The sequence below is a fragment of the Stenella coeruleoalba genome (genome assembly GCF_951394435.1).
Source record: "Stenella coeruleoalba genome assembly, chromosome: 1".
Taxonomy (NCBI): Eukaryota; Metazoa; Chordata; class Mammalia; order Artiodactyla; family Delphinidae; genus Stenella; species Stenella coeruleoalba.
Genome location: NC_137169.1, coordinates 44,844,165 through 44,863,742, shown reverse-complemented (window position 1 = coordinate 44,863,742; position 19,578 = coordinate 44,844,165). Strand labels below are relative to the sequence as shown.

The 19,578-nt window shown below is 47.6% G+C and overlaps 1 protein-coding gene across 3 annotated transcripts; it reads right to left on the bottom strand.

The window, feature by feature from the left end:
• Positions 1-5,113: 5,113 nt before the first annotated feature.
• Positions 5,114-18,500, bottom strand: DIO1 (iodothyronine deiodinase 1; the record flags this gene model as incomplete). Of its 3 annotated transcripts, none has more annotated exons than XM_079937648.1 (4): positions 5,114-5,207; positions 7,009-7,208; positions 10,170-10,313; positions 18,164-18,500. In XM_079937648.1, 4 exons carry the CDS (start codon positions 18,498-18,500, stop codon positions 5,139-5,141), a joined length of 750 nt encoding a protein of 249 aa, XP_079793774.1. In that variant the 3' UTR covers positions 5,114-5,138. The 3 variants fall into 3 exon arrangements, with proteins under 3 accessions (XP_079793774.1, XP_079793776.1, XP_079793775.1); XM_079937650.1 differs by having other exon boundaries at positions 18,356-18,500; XM_079937649.1 differs by lacking the exon at positions 10,170-10,313.
• Positions 18,501-19,578: the final 1,078 nt, after the last annotated feature.

Below are 19,578 nucleotides of genomic sequence, written 5' to 3'. Positions count from 1 at the left end.
CCATTAGCAGCCAACACTCACAGCAGCTGGCAGATGGATGCACTGATGTGGAAAAGGGATCTGGGCAGAACACTGACGGCATCTATAGTAACAATAGTTCTCAAAGTGTGGTCCCTGGAACAGCAACCTCCTCCTCATCGGAGAACTTGTTAGAAATGCAAATTCCCTAGCCCAATGCCAGATCTATTGAATCAGAAATTCTGGCGGGGGAAACCCATGAATCTGTTTTAACAGTCCCTCCAGATGATTTTGATGCATGTCAAAGTTTGAGAACCATTGTGCTATAGGGACCTATGACTAGAAACTATAAGACAAAAAGATGGGAGGGGGGCCCAGAAAAATAAGGCAGTTACAGGACACTCATTGCAACAGAAATTACACAAAGAACACATCAAGAATGGAGACCCAATAGTTATCTCTCAAAAAATCAAAAAGAGGGACGTCCTTGGTGGTCCAGTGCAGGGGATGAGAGTTCAATCCCTGGTCGGGGAACTAAGATCCCACATGCTGCAGGGCAACTGAGCCCACGTGCTGCAACCACTGAACCCGCCCGCTCTGGAGCCCATTCGCCACAACTAGAGAACCTACGTGCCACAACTACTGAGCCCGCATTCTCTAGAGCCCACGTGCCACAACTAGAGAGAAGCCTGCCTGCCGCAACAAACAGCCGTGAGCCGCAATGAAAGATCCCACATGCTGCAACTAAGACCCAACACAGCCAAATAAATTAATTAATTAAAAAAAAAAGAGAGCTCAAAGAGGTGCAAAGATTTAAAGAAAAAGAAGACGCAGAAGATGAAAATTGAGCTGGCAGAGCTGAGAAAAGAAATGGAAGAGAAAAATAAACTGTTTCAGAGCTGAAAGCCACATAAGAAGCAAAGGGATGATGATGATAATTGTAGCAGTCAGCATTGAGTTAGGAAAACTGAAATCAATCTAGATATTTAGTTAAAGCTGGGAAGGAAATAATGCAGGCAATTTGTTACAAAGTGTTGAAAAGTCTGGGAAAACAAACAGAAGATGAGAATGTAACCCAGAGCTGAAGCCCATGGGCCACACTCACTGTTGATCAATGGAAGCACCATTACTGCCTCTGAACAGAAGCCACTCCACCACCATGGCTGGTGATCCTAAAGCAGCTACCATGCACAGTCTCCTGCAATCCCTACAGCCAGAGATGGAGAAAATGACTTCTGCCTTCTGCCCACCTCTAATCTCCACCAGTGCTTCGCATTGGCAGAACCTAACCAGAATGCAGTGTTCAGGCTTCTACCTCCTGAAACCCAGAGGAGAGTGTGGAAGAGTAGGAAAGAGTGAGAACCAACAAGCCGTATCTGGAACAATAACAAACCCAACTTAAGACGAATCAGGATCAGAGGAAGAATTTTGAGAAAAATCACAACATGGAATCGAAAAGAACAAAGATTTTAAAAGTTATGGAGAAGACAATAGTTATGGAAGAAAAAAGGATACGACATACCCATAATTATAGTCCGTGAGTAAGATAATAGAACAAAAGCAACAGAGAAGATGTTCAAGGCAACAAAAAATGTCCTTGAAATTTAAAAAAAAAAAAGAAATCTTAAGATCAAAAGAGGATATTGTATTTACCTTAGTCCTTTAGGTCTACTATAACAAAAATAACATAGACTGGGTGGCCTATAGATGACAGAAACATTTCCTACAGTTCTGACGGCTGGAAATCTGAGATCAGGGTGTCGGCAAGGTCAGGTGAGGGCCCTTTTACAGGGTTACAGACTTCTTGTATCCTCAGATGGTGGAAGAGGGCAAGCCAGCTCTAATCCCATTCATGAAGACTCCACCCTCATGACCTAATCACCTCCCAAAGGCCCCACCTCCTGACACTATCACACTGGGCTTTAAGATTTAGCATATGAATTCTGAGGGGACACAAACATTCAGACCACAGCAGTAAATTGTGACATAGAACAACCAACACTAGACTACATCTTGGTGAAGTTACTGAACTTCAAATATGAAGAAAGAATCTGACAAGTTTCCAGGCAGAATAAAAGCAAGTAAGTGCCAGGGGAAATAAATGAGGCTGGCCTCAGACTTTTCCTCTCATGACAGCTAGACAACAGTGAAACAATGTCCACAGACCTCTGAAGTCGAGACTGAAACATAAGAATCTGAAACCCAGCCAGATATCCTTCAGGCTTAAGGACAACAGCTGGTCATTAGAAGCATGTAAGACTTCAGGGAATACAGGATCCACGAGCCCTTCTTCAAAAAACTGCATACTTGAGACTTTCAATGATGTAATCTATATGGCCAATTGGATATCCTGGAATCGAACATCTAACAATGCTGGATAAAATATTTTAATACACCTTTTGAAGTTAATGGCTGAACTTAGCAGAAATAAAGTTTTCTGTGGCCAGGAACCAGTTGAGAGCCTGACTCTGGGGAGTTGAACAAGCATTAAAATCACTGGGCCACTCCGAGGGCATCTGCCAATTTCTGAGAGTCAGAGCCTGAGCTTCCTGGGCCTCCTGCCAGGCACATAAGGCAATGTCTTGCATCAGCTAGAATGGGGTGTAGGCTCAGAGTCCCACATAAAGCCAGGTACCACAAAGGTCATCACCCTTAGAGAACAAGTGAACTAAAAACGTAAACCCTCCCACTGAAAGCAGACCGGCATGGTATTTTGAAGAAGATTCTTCAAATCAGTTGAAGTTCTGAATGCAAACTGTACTCAGAGTGGGACAAGACATTTTAACAAGCTTCTTTTACTTCCTCTGGATAACAAGATCATTCTTGTTATCCAGACCCAGAGAGGTCACCTTCAAATAGAAAAGCCCTTTCTTGATCATGAATTAGAACTGAATTCAAACCTCTTGCAGTCTCCTGGGCAGGTTGTTTTCCCACCTTTGCCCATGCTGTTTAGCCCACTTGAATGCTCTTCTCCCTTCCCATACTCTTCAGGCTCCCATCCCAGATTATAGAAGTCCTAGGGATCCTAGAAGGCCAAGCCCAGAGGCTCCCACCCCCACAAAGCTTTCCTAGACGCACCTAGCTCAGAAGGGCTGCTCTCTCCTCTGTGCTCTCTGAGCTTTAGTCTTCACTCTAACCCATCATAGTCCAGCTTGAATTATGGTTATTGCAGTGCATGTCCACCCCCATCCCCCCTGCCCTAGGAGGTTAAGCTGCTGGAGGACCAAAGCTGGACTTTGTCATCTTTGCATCATCACTCAGCACCCAGAAAAGAATCAGTGCTCAATTAATGTCTGAAGCATTACATTGAAGAGAATTGAATTGGAATGTTTGGGATCTATTTTAGCTTTCTGAAAACTCCTCAGTTCCAGCTACTATTTGTTTAAAACCGGGATATTTCTGTGCACTTATAGACGTGAATTGAAGGGGGCCCAAGGAGGCAGCTGTGGAACAATAATGATGGTAACCATAAGAGCCAACACTTCGATGGCATTTTCTCCAAGTCAGGCACAGTTCTGAGTGCTTTATTTATGAGTCCTCTGTGGGGTAGGCCCTATTGATACCCTGTTTTGTAATAGTTCAAGATACAAAAGCAGCTTAACCAAAGTCACACAGCCAGCAGGGAGCACAGCTAGGACTCTGGTTTGAAGTTAGAGATGGGGTTTGAATCTCAGCTTGTTACTTACTGGTTCTGAGACCTTCCACAAGTTACTTAACTTTGAGCCTTGGTTTCCTCATCTGTAAAACGGGGCTAATAATCTCCTCTTTGCAATATACAGAGATTAAATAAGACTACGTATCTGAAAGTGCCTGTGCCTGATAGATGATTAACAACTATTTTTTAAAAAGTAAAATAACGACATTAATAATAACATGTGGCAACTAAGGCAGAGCCAAGGAGAATGTGTTTTCATGTTAGAAAAAATGCTTCCCAAGTCCATTCTATTATGTCATGTTGTGAACGTAATATGACTCCCATATGGATGTTCTCTGGCAAGGAGCTCACAAGACAAAACCATGTTAGACAGGTAACACATAGAGACTGAGTGTTCTTCCCTCCAGAGGAGGGCCTTCCAACATATGTTATTTTTTCTAATCAGATTACATTGGTCTATGATAAAAGCTAGAACAAGCTGACACACATTAGAAAAGACAGTGTAAATATCGCACTGAAGCCATCTGAACTAGCCTGATATTTTTTAATCATTCTGTATTAGCTTGCTGCATCTTAAAACATTTTCTTTCAAATCAAGTCACAGCTGTGTGTACTTTAGGCTGTGGCCATCATAAACAAATATGAAAAGAGGCAGAGTTAAAACAGATCAATACCAATGGTTATCCATTAGACTGATGTAATCTAACACAAATGACCATTAGGAGACGTGTGAAGAAATCAGAGAAGCAGAATTACAGATATGAGCTTCTGCATAACTTAATGACAGCTCTGTATTGCCTGTGGTCTAGTTTGGTCAAGGTTATAATGTTTTTAGGAAGCCAGTCCTCCCCACAAGTGGCTCTTGGTAAGTGAAGATAGTAGAAGATTCCCGGGTATGGAGAGCCAGACTTCTATGAAATATATTCAAAGATGGTAAAGTGAGTACCCGCTTCTTCTACAGTAGAATTGAAGACATATTACCAGGGAAACTCACCTCTCATCACCCCCACCACTTTCTGGTTTAAATCTTTTGGCAAGGGAAGCGTTCCCATTTGTACTATCTGCTCCCATTCCTACTCCTTTCTCTTTAAATTCCTCATCTCTCTCTAAACACCTGGAGTTATCCCCATGCTTAGTTCTAAAAACCAATCTAGTTATTAAATTATCAATTCCATAAATGGCAAATTTGGTAAAATGAAGTTACTTCATTTAAGGAATGCCATAGTGGAGTGGCTGGATGTTCAGAAGGAAGCCCAGGGAGTGCGCCTGCTCTCACGCTGAGACGTTGTGCAATGAACAAGGTCTCCACGGTGGGGGCAGTGTGGAGTTGTACCTTCTTTAACACTCAGCTCACTTGCAGCTTCATTTTCTCATTGTAACAGTTGTTTGCTTGGATAAGAAAAATCTGGGCTAGTGATTCCGCTGGGGACACAGGTCACGAGGTAAATGTCAGCTGGGATGGGGGGCAAGCCAAGCCTTGAGAAGACCTCTTGTTGAGCACCTAGAACTGGGGTATCTGTCCAGATTAACTGTGGAGCTTTTCCAGAACAGCACGAACTTCTTCTGGACGGTAGTTCCAAGGGCCAGGTTTACCCTGCAAGAAAAATGAGTCAGCGTTTCCAGATTTCCACCTTGCAGGAATATGTAGGTCTGGAGCTTAACTGAGAAATCTGGGCTGGTGATATACATGTGGGAGTCGTCAGGATGGTGTAGTCAAGGCAGGCACCCATGAGGTGGTTGAGATCACCCGTGTGGAGTGGCACCAACACTTAATGGGAGGACTGGACAGAGAAGCAGGAGGAAAACCAGAGCAGGTAAAGTGAATAGTTTTAAAAGGAGAAAAGGGGTCTATACAAATAAGCTTCTCTTCCACAGTCAGACCTTCAGACCAGCCTTATCTACTTCTCCACCTCTCATCAAGTTCTGCCCACTCTACATCAAACTACCTCTGCCTCTCCAGTCCCACAGCCCCAGTTCAGCCCTCTTCATCTTCTGTTTGGGCAGCTGCCACACCACCCCCCACCCCCAGTCCTCAGCCCCTGCTCTCTCCAGTCCATTCTTCACTCAATAGGCCATGATCTTTCTAAAGTACTGATCTGATTGTGCCTCTCCCCTGCTCAAAACTCTTCAGTGGCTCTCTTTTGCCCTAAGATGTAGGCCAAACTCCTTGGTCCAGAATGAACCCTTTGTAACAGAAATGTCCCTGATTCTCCATTCACACCCTTCCCTAATGTGTCTCAGTGCCTCTCCCCACCCTCTCCCCTATATTTGCAATGGTCTTCACTCACCATGTTCACGTGGCTGGCTTCAGTTGTCACCTCCTCTGAAAGGCCTACCTTTCCCCGACATTCAGAAAATTTATAGTCTGAGAGCTAAATCTGTCCTGACGTCTCACACCCTTTCATTTACATATTGTCTGTGCTGGTTTTGTGCTATAACAGCAGAACTGAACCATGTCGACAGGGATTATTTGGCCCACAAAGTTGAAAATATTTACTATCTGACCCTTTACAGAAAAGCTTTGCTGATCCCTGTTCTGGAGTCTCACAGCACTCGGGCCAAGTTAACGTTCTATTTGTGTCTTCCTTATCACCTCAACTGTGAGCACCTTGAAGTAAGATGTGGGCCATTTTAAATTTGTGTTTGTGTTTACAGCGCTTTCCAGGGTAGGGACTCGGTACCTAGCTTGCCTCAGTCGTGCCACTTTACTACCATGTCACAGGAGAGAGGAAAGGAAGAAGGACCTGAATCCTCATGCTGTGACCCTTAGCACCCTGAGGATTCATCTGCAGGTTGTTGCTTGTTTCACCCGTGTGAGTAGGGCCTGTCCGACCACGTGAACATGGTGAGTGAAAACAGTTGCACTGCGGCATGATCGCGAAGGGTGTGAATGGAGAATCGGGGGCACTTCCATTACAAAGGGCAGAGGAGCATCCACGTGACTGGGCTGCATGTGCTTGCCAAGGCTTGAATCCCTTCAGCAGCTATAAAACTTAATTTCCATCCTCTCAGGGGAGGCTACCAGTGCCCACAGGGTTGGAGGCTATGCTTACTCCCCTCACCCTCGCCAGGCTGGAAGCACTGAAGGGTGGTGACACAATCACCAGAGAAGAAGCCTGGACGTAATGCCTGTCTCGAATTCCTGCTTCAGCATTTCCAGCTCCTAACTGCAGAGTTGGTTCTCTTCTGGCCTCTACACCCCCTTCCACGTTCAGGCCTGTCTCAGGGATTAGCAGCTTCAAACCCTGCCACTCCTATCCCATCCCAGAGGATTTGGAATTGAAATCAGAGCCTGTGCAGTGTGGCCTTGGGCAAGGCAGTTTCCTTCTCTGAGCGTTGATACAAAGTCCTGTCTTTGTCCTCGCCCTCCCTGGCGCCCTGCCCCCGGTCGCCACCTTGTACAGGATCCTGCCGTCCTGGAGCACGTACAGCCTCTCAGGCAGCGCTGCGTAGAGCTGACTGCTCTGGTTCTTCATTGTGTCCACCACCACGGGGCACTGGGGGCTCCTGTCCAGCAGCAGGCGGGCTGCCCGCAGGCGGTCCTGGAGATGCTGGTGATTCTTGATGTCCACGTTGTTCTTAAAAGCCCAGCCATCTGTAAGAGAAAGGCCAGACAGCAGCCCCACAGGCATGGCACCTACTTCCTGCCGGCCAAATACACCCCCGCCACACACACTTTTAACTGAGGGTTGCAGATGGAGGACTTCTCCACTTTGGCACTATTGACAACTTGGGCTAGATAATTCTTTGATACGGGGGCTGTCCTGTGTGTTGTAAGGCACTGAGCATCATCTCTGGCCTCTACTCACTAGATGTCAGTAGTGTCCCCCTGCCTTCAATTCGTGACAACTAAAAATGTCTCATACATTATCAAATATCCCCTGCGGGACAAATATAACCCTCAGTTGAGAACCACTGCTGTAACACCATCTCCTCCAGGAAGCCTTCCCTGACACACCCAGCTGTGTGATATTGGGCGAGCTCTTTAAATTCTCAGTTTTCCCATCTGTTAAATGGGATTAACAGAACCTACGTTGCAGGTGGCTGTGAGGCTTACATGAGAGAACATTGCAGAATTCCCAGTACTCTGCCTGGTTCATAGTAGATGCTTGAAAGATATTGGTTTGTTTTGCCTCACTGCCCCCAAATAGCGGACGGGTGGGAAAGAAGCTGGTTTTCTTTTTTTTTTTTTTTTGCAGTTTTCATTCTATACTGCAGGTATTCTACTACTTTGCTCTGGAGATGCCCCACCCCCACCCCCAAACCAAACCCATTTAAGCTGCTTCACTTTAAATGGAAGGGGATTTTCAATTGGCCTCGTTTGCGAGGTGCCCATCTGCCTACTTAAAGAGAGGGTACTCATTAGCTAATGGGCCCACAGGTTGAAAAAATAACCATAAACTGCTACTGGCCTTGCCCTTCTACTTGGGTAGAAGGTTCTTTCAGAAGCCACGTGGCTTGCATTTATACTAATAGTTGCCTCCCAGGGTAATATAAGTTGCTGAAGTCCATCAGCAGAACTGGCCCCACCTGCTCCATGCTTCCGAGTCCTCTCTGCTTAGTACCTTTCCCCTAGGAAACCCAGCTTTCAGGAGAAATTTCTCAGTGGCTTGAGGTGGACAGCCCTGGGTCCAGGAAAGGGTTAAACCTGCTAGTCTGATTCCAGGAGAATGGGGGAGGAGACAGGTATCAGGACCAGAAACAATTTCTGGGAGGATCCAACCCCTTTTGTTGCAATGTGTACTTTTAGAGATCAAAGCGGGATCCTCTACCACCTTATTACTCCAAGTGTGGTCCCTGCGCTAGCAGCCTCAGCACCACCTGGGGAGCTGCGTAAAAATGCCGAGTCTCAGGCCCCTCCGCAGCCCCACCGGGCCAGAATCTGCATCTTTATAAGATCACCAGGTGACTTAAGTGCACTTTAAAGACTGAGCAGCGCTGACCCCACAGGTAAATCAGCTTCGGCAGCGCTTTGGCCATCAGCTATGAGAACATCAAGGCATCGCCTCTTCTCAACGGTGGAGACCACAGACACCTGTAGGTGCCCAGGGTCTCTCTCTTTACTTGACGGCAGCTGCTCTCCCAAAGCGTATTTAACAAAGAGGCACATTGTGCTTGCCTTTGCTCTCCTGATACCTATGCTGTTTGTTTTGAATTTTATTTTGGAAATGTTCAAATATACATAAAAGTAGAGAGAACAGTTTAATGAATCTCCGTGTACCTGTTACCCTATGCTAATATTTTAAGTTGCCCCAAAGCCGTACATGAGGCTAGAAATGGGCAGCTAAATGAACACAGTGTTAGGTTGAAAGCAGTTCTCCAACCTCTGGGTGCATATGAACTAAGATGCAGTGGGCCTAGGGTGGGGCCCTGAAATACGCATTTCCAACAAGCAACCCAGTTGGATCAGACATGAGGAATCTAAGGACCACGCTGGGGAAAGGGCTGCTGGACCAGCTTTGCTGAAAACGAATCAATAGCAATCTCTACACTTACAACACGTGGATAAGCCAGCAAGGCTAATACTGGCCTAAAGGCTCACTTATTCACCCAACTATTACTGAGCACTGACTCTGTGACATGTACTGTGCCAGGTGCTGGGTGACAGATGATCAAAACAGCCTCTCATCTTGTGGGGAGATGGGTGAGTAAATGACTCGTCCCCCTCAGCCACATGAGCCTTCTTGCCTTCTCCAATCTCTGGGTTTGAGACTTGGGCCAAACTCATGTGTTCAGTCCCCATGAAAATCAGGGAGACAGGGATGTGTCTGACCGTCTTATAAAGTTCAAGGGGCTTAGACCAAGCTGTAGAAGTTTCAGGAAGGGACATGTCTGCCCATCGTAAGGAAGGACTTTCTCACAAACAGAGCTGTGCAGCAAAGGAACAAGATTTCCCATGAGGTAATGAAGATGAGTCATCACCTATGAGGGGCTGAAGAAAGGATCCCAGCCCCAGGTAGAAGCTGGCCCAGAGCAGTGGTCCTCAAAGTGTGGTCCCCAGTCCGCAGCTTCAGTGTCACCCGGAGCTGGTTAGAAATGGAAATTCCCAGGCCCCACCCCAGATCTAATTCAGACTCTGGGGTGGGGTCCGGAAGTCTGCTTTAACAAGCCCTCCAGGCGCTTCTGGTGCTCACTGACGCTTGGGAACCACTGTCTGAGATGAAACAAAGTCCCTTTGAGCTTGGAGAGGCTTGGAATGGATTTCACAGGTTGCTATAGAGCCGCCATTTCACTTGTGACATTTCAGGTCTAAATTCCTTGTGACTGTGCTCATATTAGCTCCTCTCCCTTGGTTTCCCTATTTATCCATTCAGAATGTTAGATGCTCTCCCAGCTAGACCTGTCGCTCCAGGTTTTCTGCTCTGTGTGCCTAGTTGAGAGCACAGACTGTGGAGTTAGCGAGTGGTGGGTAAACCTAGCAGGGACTGGGAGATGGTAGGTCCTCAACAAATAGCGGCTCTTTCTCTCTCTCCTCCTCTTCTCCCTACCCCCAACCTTGAGCAAAGGGGGGAGAGAGAGAGGGAAGAGGTGGAGGCAGGCAATCTTTCTTTTTTACCTGATGCGTGTGCTTCTTCAATGTAAATGATGAGAAAATCTGCTATGGAACTAAAATCTTCAATAAGTCTCTTGAATTGGTCAAACTTGAAAATAAATGAAGGTCAGGTGCAACTTCCAAAATTCAGCACCAGTGGCCTGTTGCCTGAAACAAATAGAATCACGATCAACCCATAATCGACACACAGCGTTTCTTTTGCAAGCACCATCTTCACTCCCGCTTTCATTCTATTACCTTTATTTCCCCTCTAAGATGGAGCCAGGGCACAGTGCGGGATGGAAGCCTGGAGCGCGTGATTTAGCAGAGGCTGGAGCCAGTTTACTCCACTCCAAAATGAGGGGATTCTATCAGGTGGTCTCAGCAGACCACCTGCGCTCACTGGGTGGTAATTAAAATAAGGACAAGGAGAGTCCCTTTCATGCGGTTTAGAAGGCAGGCACACATCTATTCTCTCATTGATGTAATCAGTATACTACAAGGTGGGTGATTTTTTTCCCCTGGTTTATAGCCTGGCTCCATGTCACACAGCAGGTCAATGATGGAATTAACATTGTGGCTTCTAGATTCTCAATTTGGTGCTCTTTCCATTCAAAGCACCTCAGTTTCCTCACCCACAAATGGACATAATACTTACCTCATAGGATTGTTCTGCATCTTTATAAGATCACCAGGTGACTTAAGTGCACTTTAAAGACTGAGCAGCGCTGACCCCACAGGTAAATCAGCTTACCTTATAGGATTGTTCTAAGGATTAAATAAGTTAAAACAGAAAAGGGCTTAAAATGGTGCCTGCCCATAGTAGGTGCTCAATAAATGTAAGCTCTTATGTTCTTAGCGCTCATCTCCTCCCTGTGAAGTGGGGAGCAGTGGAGGAGACTCCACAAAGGGGAGTGAAGCGTGGGGACTGGCCACATAATGGGCTGGGCCAGGGCAAAATGAAAATGCAGAGTCCCTTGTTCAAAAAGTGGGAGAAAGTGCCGTTAAATACATTAAAACAGAAAGTTTTCTTGTGCAGTATCTCTCTTGCCCTGGCATGCTGCTTTTCAGTTGCTGTTTAATGTCATGCTCCCCTGGACACAGGGATATTCATAGGGCGAATGCAGACTCTCACAGTCACCCAGGAGCCCCCAAACTCTGTGCTTGTGGCTGCTGGCTACCAGCTTTCCTTTCCCTCCAGCCTGCCCCAGCCAGGAGCACAGAAACTGAGCCAGACATATCATCTTCCCACCTGCCATCACCCCAACCCACAGACTATTGCAACCTCCATGCAGGGACATGCTAGGTACCTTGATGAGGGGAGAGGGGGCAAAAAGCTTCTCCCGCCAAGTCACCCCCAGTCACTTGCCAAGTTGCTTCATGGCGCTGTCAGCCCAGGCTAGGGATGACCACTTCCACGCCCTAGTATGAGATGCGGTGGGATGCCCACCCCTGACCCTAACCTTTCCCATACCGTGGTCCAGGCCCTCTCTGGGGCCAGAAGGTGGTAGCAGTCACTGGGTGGGAGCAGGAATGAGGCTGGATAGGCTGGGGCACTGGGAGCGGAGGAGTGGGGCTTAGAGAACGTGTTGGGGGCAGGGAGGCTGTGGGAAGCAGAAGCCTGTGTGAGCCAAGGCTCCAAGTGTCCAGGGCATGTTCCATTGTGGAAAAGTCTTCTCTTACAAAATGCAAATTAAAGATAAAGCTATTGGACTTCCCTGGTGGCGCAGTGGTTAAGAATCTGCCTGCCAATGCAGGGGACACGGGTTTGAGCCCTGGTCCGGGAAGATCCCACATGCCACGGAGCAACTAAGCCCGTGCGCCACAACTATTGAGCCTGTGCTCTAAAGCTCGTGAGCCACAACTACTGAGCCTGCATGCCGCAACAAGAGAAGCCACTGCAATGAGAAGCCTGTGCACCGCAACAAAGAGTAGCCCCCGCTCGCTGCAACTAGAGAAAGCCAGCACGCAGCAACAAAGACCCAACACAGCCAAAAATAAAGAATAAAAAAATAATAAATAAATACATTAAAAAAAAAGATAAAGCTATTAAGAATTTCAAGACAGCTACTGCAGAGCATTCAGCCCAAGCTCAGGGCCCTTCTGAACATGGCACCCTGTATGATTCATTAGTCCCGCGCCCATGAAGTCAGCCCTGGTGGGAGTCTTCTGTAACTCCCCCAGTCTAGACTGGGGGTAACTCTAGGGAGCTGCTAGCACCCCGTGGCTACTTATGACCAGAGCTGACATCGCTGAACCCTTACCGTGCACCTATTAGAGCATGGCAGGTCCCGCACTGTGACATGGCCGGTTTGTGTCTGTATCCCCCAGGCTACTCATTGCACCTGAGGGTAGGGCCTGTCCCTCATTCTTCTTCATGTCCCCAACATCAAGCACACTCTCATTCTATTACAAGCATTTACTCAGCGCTCATAATGCGCAAGGTTCTCTGCCGCACGCTGGGGATTCAGCAGAGAGCGAGAGCAGCAGGTCGCTGCCTGCATGCAGCTGGAGTTCTGTTTAATGGGGAGACAGGCAGGAAGCAAGCAAAAGCATCGATGAAGTAATTTCAAGTTGTGATAAGTGACACAAAAGAGACTCTAAAGGAGTGACCTCCTTGAAGACAGGTGGGTCAGGGGAGGCCTCTGAGGAGATGCCATTTATCCTGAGAAACAGGAAAGAGCCAGCTACATATGGGCAAAGGCAGGAGAAGAGCATTCCAGGCAAAGGGGCTCCACATCCAAAGGCCCAAAGAAGAACAGAGCTTGGTGTGTTCGAGGACCTGCAAGGCCACTGTGACTGGAACCAGGCCAGGGGCAATGAGAGACGTGACTGGAGAGGTAGGTATGGGCCCAAGCAGGCAAGCTCTCCTATGCCTTGTATAGCAGCTGGATTTTCTTCCAGGTACAAGGGGACATCATGGAGATAAAGTAAGGATGCTGGATATTTGTTGCAATTTTGGCTGCTCAGTCTCTAGCCCTCCTTCCTCCTTGGAATTTATGTTTTGTGTACTATTAATGGGGGGAGCGCGCCCAGCCTTGCTCTGTAGAAGGCGGGGGGCCAGGTCCATTCTCGCTCCCAGCAGCCAGGACACAGGCAGTGACCCAGGCTGATTGGACTCTCTCACATAGCTCTTTGATTCTGGAGTTATTGAGATGGTAGAATTCTTCCACGGCCCAGTGGTAGCGCCCCGTCAGGGATGGTGGAGTCCTATAGTGGTGACGAATTCCCATGGCAATCACAGTGACAGCAGCTTCCAGGCCCAACTCTTGATGCTAAAAGATGGTCCAGGCCCAGTGCTCCAGCTGTGGTTGATTCTGGGGAGCCTGCAGCATCTTTCAAATACACTTTGTACGTGTGTAAATGTGTATGACTAAGAAAATCAGAGTGAGTTTCTGTTGCTTGCAAGGCAGAACTCTGACTGCTACAGTAGGCTGTGAGATGAAAAGTGGTCAGCTTACGCTTGAAGATCACTCTGGTTGCTCAGTGGCAAAAGGACTGAGGGTGAGAATGGAGGCAGTTGGGGGGGTTGGTGGAATCCACATGAGAAATAATGGGAGTCTGGGCTAGTCTGTGTGCAGTGGGGAAGGGGAAAAGGTAGAACTGACAGGACTTGTTGATGGATGGGGAGTAGAGGGCATCTTAACTCACTTGTGGTTTATTGGGTTAGTTATTCCCTCACCTCATTCTGCAAAGGATTTGAAGCAGCTTATACATATAATAAATAAAATTATTTATTTATACATATGATAATAAAATATCAAATAAAAATGTAAAAAAACCATGGCGCTCTGAGAGGCACAGAACAGGTCTCACGCATTCATTATAACTGAGCTAACATTTGACTCCGAGTTTCCATGTGGCCAAGGAAAAGGAGAAACATGATTACTTATATATTCCTCATTTTTCAGTACCTGAGGAGGAAGCAGGCCAGTTTCTCTGGAGATACAAAGTTCTCCTCGTCCTTGTCTCACAGATTTCCTCATAGGAGGCCCTAGGAGGCATTGAGAGGGCCTCCATTGGTCGCATCCTCACCCATGTGCAGGGTTTGCCCAGGTCACAGCAGGAGAGGCTCAGAGGCCAGTCATGGCCAAGTGGCCAGCCACTGGCCTCCAGTGACCCCAGGGAGTCACCCTTCAGATAAGAACAGAGGAGATTTAAGGTCAGGACCTGTGCAAAACGTGAGCTGTCTGGAATTTTGTTCTCAATTGGATAAAAAAAAATCACCATCCACTGGTTAGGACACTGGAAGAAGCAGAGCCATTTGTTTAATTATTTATAGTGTGTCTGGGTGCAATGACCAGTAGTGAGGGCAAAGTTTAAACTTAGTTCCCTGCTTTCCTGCTAGCAGAGAGAGGAAGGATGGGCGCAAGTGGGTGGCTGTACCGGGGGCTGGCAGCCTGCCCATGTCCACAGGCCGCAGTGCAGAGGACACCAGTTCAAGAACATCAGGCAAGACTGGCAAGTCCAGTTTGTTTGCATAAGTGGGAAAACGGCTCTGTGGTGGCACTAGACTCGAACCCACCATTGGTTATCTTACTGGTTGACCCCCAAGCCAATAAATCAACTCTCTACGCCAGGCTCTCTCAGCAGAGAAAGCTAGTTTATAGTTGACCCTTCATAAGTATACCTGGAGAGATTCTAGAAGATTTTAAATGGGGGCTGAAATAAATCCTGTTTCAGATTAGCTGCTAGGTTCCAAGAAAAGAAATCATCCGGACTTGCCTTCTACCCCAACGTGCCAGTTAATGTTTTGCGGTACATGTGTGTCTGAGAGTGTGTGTATGTCTTGTGTGGGCACATACATGCAGAGGATAAGAGGTGGCTGGGAATTTCTCTGAGCCTCTGTTGTTTTCTCCAACAACAGAATGTACACTAGCTGAGAGTCCTAAGGCTCAAGTCTGGTTCTCACTCTACAAGAACTCTCTGTGTGACTCTGAGCAAGTCCTTTACCTTCCTGGGCCTTTGCATCTGAAAAATGCAAAGGTTGCTTTAGATTATCTGTAAAGAGTTTTCCAGACTTTCCAGTCTGTGGCTCTCAAATGAGTTCATATTTATACCTAAAGCATACAACAGAGCTTTTTAGTGAACTGGTGGGTTTCCAAAACACATACAGGATGTCTTTCTAATAAGCAGGACTGATCATGTTAACTTCCTGCTTGAAAATCTTTCTAGAACTCACCAATACAGGATAAAGGATACCCTCTTTGCTAAGACGCATGAGGCCCCACAAGCTCTGATCCCTGATGGTGTCTCCAGCCTCATTCTTCACCCCTTCATACCTCCCACACCCCACTTCTGCCAAACTGACTGAAGCCCCTCCACATATCAGACCTCTGCTGCTCCTCCCCTCTGCGTGGCTCTGGTCACCACTCTCCTCTTCCTCACCCACCTCAAGGCTTCGGTCCCTAGACCATCAGCTCACCATCCTCTTCTCCAGGAAAACTTCCCCTGGCCACCTTCCTACCCCACCTGACTCCTCCCAGAACTGCTGGGTCCCCTCTCCCGCTCCATCATCTCCCTCTGTGAGTCACGAGATCTTCCAGTTGTGTTGATTTCTGTGTTGTCAGTATCTATTATTTCAGGGGACTCTGGGCCAATGTGCTGAAAGCCAACTCTATTTTATAAATAGAGTTTTCTTTTGTCTCTCAGACTCCCTCTCTCCATCTTCAGTTTCAGGTGTAGCAGCAGGGAGCAGAGACAAATAGAACAGTCTTTAAAACGTACACTGGAAAAAAACAAAACGTACACTGGCTCACTGGAAGGTAAACAGTTAAAATAAGCAAGTGAATGCTGTGAATTGGCCGTGAGGCAAGTTGGCTTTCATGGAACCGATCACTAGACCGTCAAAAGTCAGCAAATTGGCCTGGTTCTATCACAGCGCTTGGCACGAGGCAGACGCACAGTAAAGATTAGCTATTACTCTCATTGCTCTTATTATCAGTGGTCACTTAGTGAATGTTTATTGAATAAATAGAGGTCATTTCAGCACAATGGTTTAAAGTCATCAGCAAAAAACTCTTCCCCTTCCGTCTGATTGCAACACTCTTTTCAAGCTATAAAAATCTTACTCATTCTTCAAGGCCTAACTCCAAAGCCACTTCCTCCAGGAAATCTTCCAAGCCCTGCAGGCAAAGTTCATACCTTTGTCTGCCCGCCTCACGGAACTGTACGGATTTGTTTATTACATCTGTCTGTTCCGTGGAACCATACGTTCCTCAAGCAAAACAGCAAGCTCTTTCCTAGCTCTGAGTCCCTGGCATCTAGCTGAGGGTCTGGCTCATAGGGAACGCTCACAAATGTCTGTTGAGGTGTATTGAAAAAACAGGGTGAAGAAGCCCTGATTCTGGGTCTGACTTGGTCTCTCACTGGCCCTGTAACCTTTGCTCTCAGTTTCCTCCATTTCCGTTTTAAAATGAAAACATTGGATCAGGTCAGCCTTTCCCAGAGGTTGTTCTTTGGAACCAATATGATGATGATAAGATTTTCCTCTGGTGGAGAGTGGGGAGTTGTATGTGTATGTTAGGAAAATTGGTCAGTGCCGTGTTAAAGTTTTTTCAAGCTTTGTTTGTTTTTAAGCTTCAGGGTGTCTTGGAGCCTTTTATATGTTCATGTGCGCGATGAACTTCCGGGAGGAGAGTATAGTATGCAGTGTTTCCCAAACTATTTTGACCAGGGAACTCTATGTAGTAAAGCACATGTGTGGGATTTGGGTTCCAAAAAACATGCTTTGAAAATCACTAGATTAGCCAGCTGCCTCAGGGGCCTTCTCTACTCTGCTGTGTCTATACCCTGAGAATTCAGAGATGAATCAGACACAGCCCCGTCCCAAGCCTCCCCACTGGGCGGAAGGATGACACTTGAGCTTCGGTAGCCGGGTGCTGGGTAGGAAGGATCAATGTCCAGGAGAGATGCAGGCAGAGATCCATGAGTTCAGAAGGGAGGGAGAGCAGGCCTCAGTGAAGGGATCTGAGCTGGCTTCACAGGGAGAGGCATGAGAGCAGGACCCTGACGATGAGGAATGCTGGTGACAGAGGGGAAGGGCCAACACCACCAGCAAAGGCAAAGAGAAGGGAAAGCACAAGGGATGTAAAGAACCAGCAGTTCATCTGGAGGCAGTGGGCCTGAGGGGAAGCCTGCAGGTGAAGTCGGGAAGAAAAGCTGGAGTCAGATCAGGAAGGACCTTCAGCACAAGGCTGAGCCTGGGTTTCATCCCAAATGCAGATGGGGGCTGCTGAAGGTTGGTGAGCTGGGGCACCAGTCATCCAGGAATGTGCTTGTGGAAGGGGAAGCTGGCAGCCATCCACAAGTTCGGTGGGAAGAGATGGCAAGACGGGGAGGAGGAAGGACAAAAAGGGAAACCTGACCAGAGAGGCCTTTAAGAACCCAAATAGAGCTGGTTTGCCTGGAAGAGAGAGAGAGAGAGAGAGAGAAAGAGAGAGAATCTTCAACAGATATTTACTAAGCAACTACCGTGAGCCAGCAGCAGCCAGGGGGACCCAATAGTGAGTTAGAGGCATGACCTCCACCTGCACAGAGCTTGCAGGCTCGTGAAGGGGACAGACATTCATCAAATACCCACACATAATTACAAACCACAATGGGTGTGATAAAGAAAAGTTTAGGATGTTAAGCATAGAAGAGGGAGTAGGCCAGGGGACCGGGGGTTGGCTTGTCTCAGGAAGTGTCACTGGGCAAGAGTGGACCAGGTGTGGGGTGGGGGGTAGGGTGGGGCGGCAGTGAAGAGCATCCCAGGCAGAGTGACTGTGCAGTAAGAGAGGTGCTGAAGGAGCTGACAGCCAGTGTGGATGGTTTGCGGTTTGATTGCCTGGGAAGGGGACGATGCCACTTAGAAGAACAGAACCCAGGAGAGGTGCTAGTTTCAGGAAGTGGGAAGAGGACAAGAAGCCAAAACAGAAGCAGCTGGATTAGTAGCATTCAGGCTTTCCAACCCACCTGCCCACCCCCATCAAGCACCCCCATCCAAGCACCTCTCAAGCTTGGACCAGCCTCCTGACCTTGCATGAAGTCCCAGATGTTGCACCTCTGTCCTGACAGGCGGACCACGGGGCAGTTTGGGGCTCGACCCCCTTGCTCCGTCATGTCCTCCAGTCGCTGCCAACGGACCTTCAGGATGAACCAGAAATACTGGGCACTGAAGAAAGTGGGTATCCAGTTTTCATAGGAGAAGTGGGGATTCTTGGCCATGCCAGTCTTCTCACTCATGGCCAGGATGTTCTGCTTGACCCTCCTGGGAAACAGTGTCAGAAGCACTTTGCCCATGGCCACGTGCAGGCCCACCTGAAAGAGCACCCAGAGCCTCTTCAGCCACAGCCCTGGCAGGGGCAGCCCCATTGTGGCAGAGCCAGAGCTGGCTCTGAGGCTGGTGGGCAGAGCAGAAACCGCCGGGCCACAAGGGGTGGAGCTGAGCAAAGGTGCAGGGTAGCAGCAGCCAACCCGGATGTGAAGAAGGTGCCAGGACAGAAGGTGTTTGCCTTCCTGTCAGTGGAATGGAAAATTCCAAGCCAGGTGCTAAAGGTCTGTTCTAATGATCATTTCTGATTCTTTGCCTTAGCCTTTGAGAGATACTTGGACCGGGAAACTTCAGGTCTTAAATTCTCCCTCTGATAAATTTTAAAAACAAACACTTTAAAAGGTCACACTTAGAGGGACTCTGTGTTTCTTTAGAAAGGCTCTGCTATAAGTAAGTTCTAATGTTAAGTAGTCTTTTAATAACGTCAATTGTTCTTTCCTACTGAAGGATGCTTTTCCCACTCACAGCTTCTAGCTGGTGGTTGAGAGTTTCTTGAGGCATAACCCTTCCCAGAGGATCTGGGTCTGGAAGCTCTCCAGGTAGACAGAACTGGGAAATCTGGAACTGCGCCTCCACTTAGCACTGGGGGTAGAGTAATAAATACAACACTCTGCTCTCGGCAGGGTGCAGTGTAGAGCAGGGAAGGGTCAAGTAAACAGAAAATTACCATTTAGTGTGTTAAGTACAGAGAGGGAGGTTGAGTGGGGGCTATGGGAGCATGGAGAAGGGGCAGCTTATTCTGTTTAGAGAGGTCAAGAGGAATTCCCCAAGGAAGTGATGTCTATGCTGAAACCAGAAAGACAGAAGAGCAAGCAGTAAACCAGGCAAGTGGGGTCAGTGGTCCTGGTGGAAGGAGCCACACGTCCAAAGAACTACAAGCTAGAGAGAGCCTGGCTCTCTCTGGAGAAACTGAGAGAAGAATCACAGAAGCTCAGAGAGGGAAAGTGTCTTAGAAAACATCGAAAACCACTTTCTTTTTTAAGCAGGGAAACTGAGGCCCAGAGAGGGGAAGTGGCCTCAGGCCAGTTCTGCCATTAATAATTTCTAAGGAGTTAATTCACAAAGTTTAAGTTTACCCCTCCTGAGACATTTACATAGCTGTGTGTTAGGGCAGAAGGA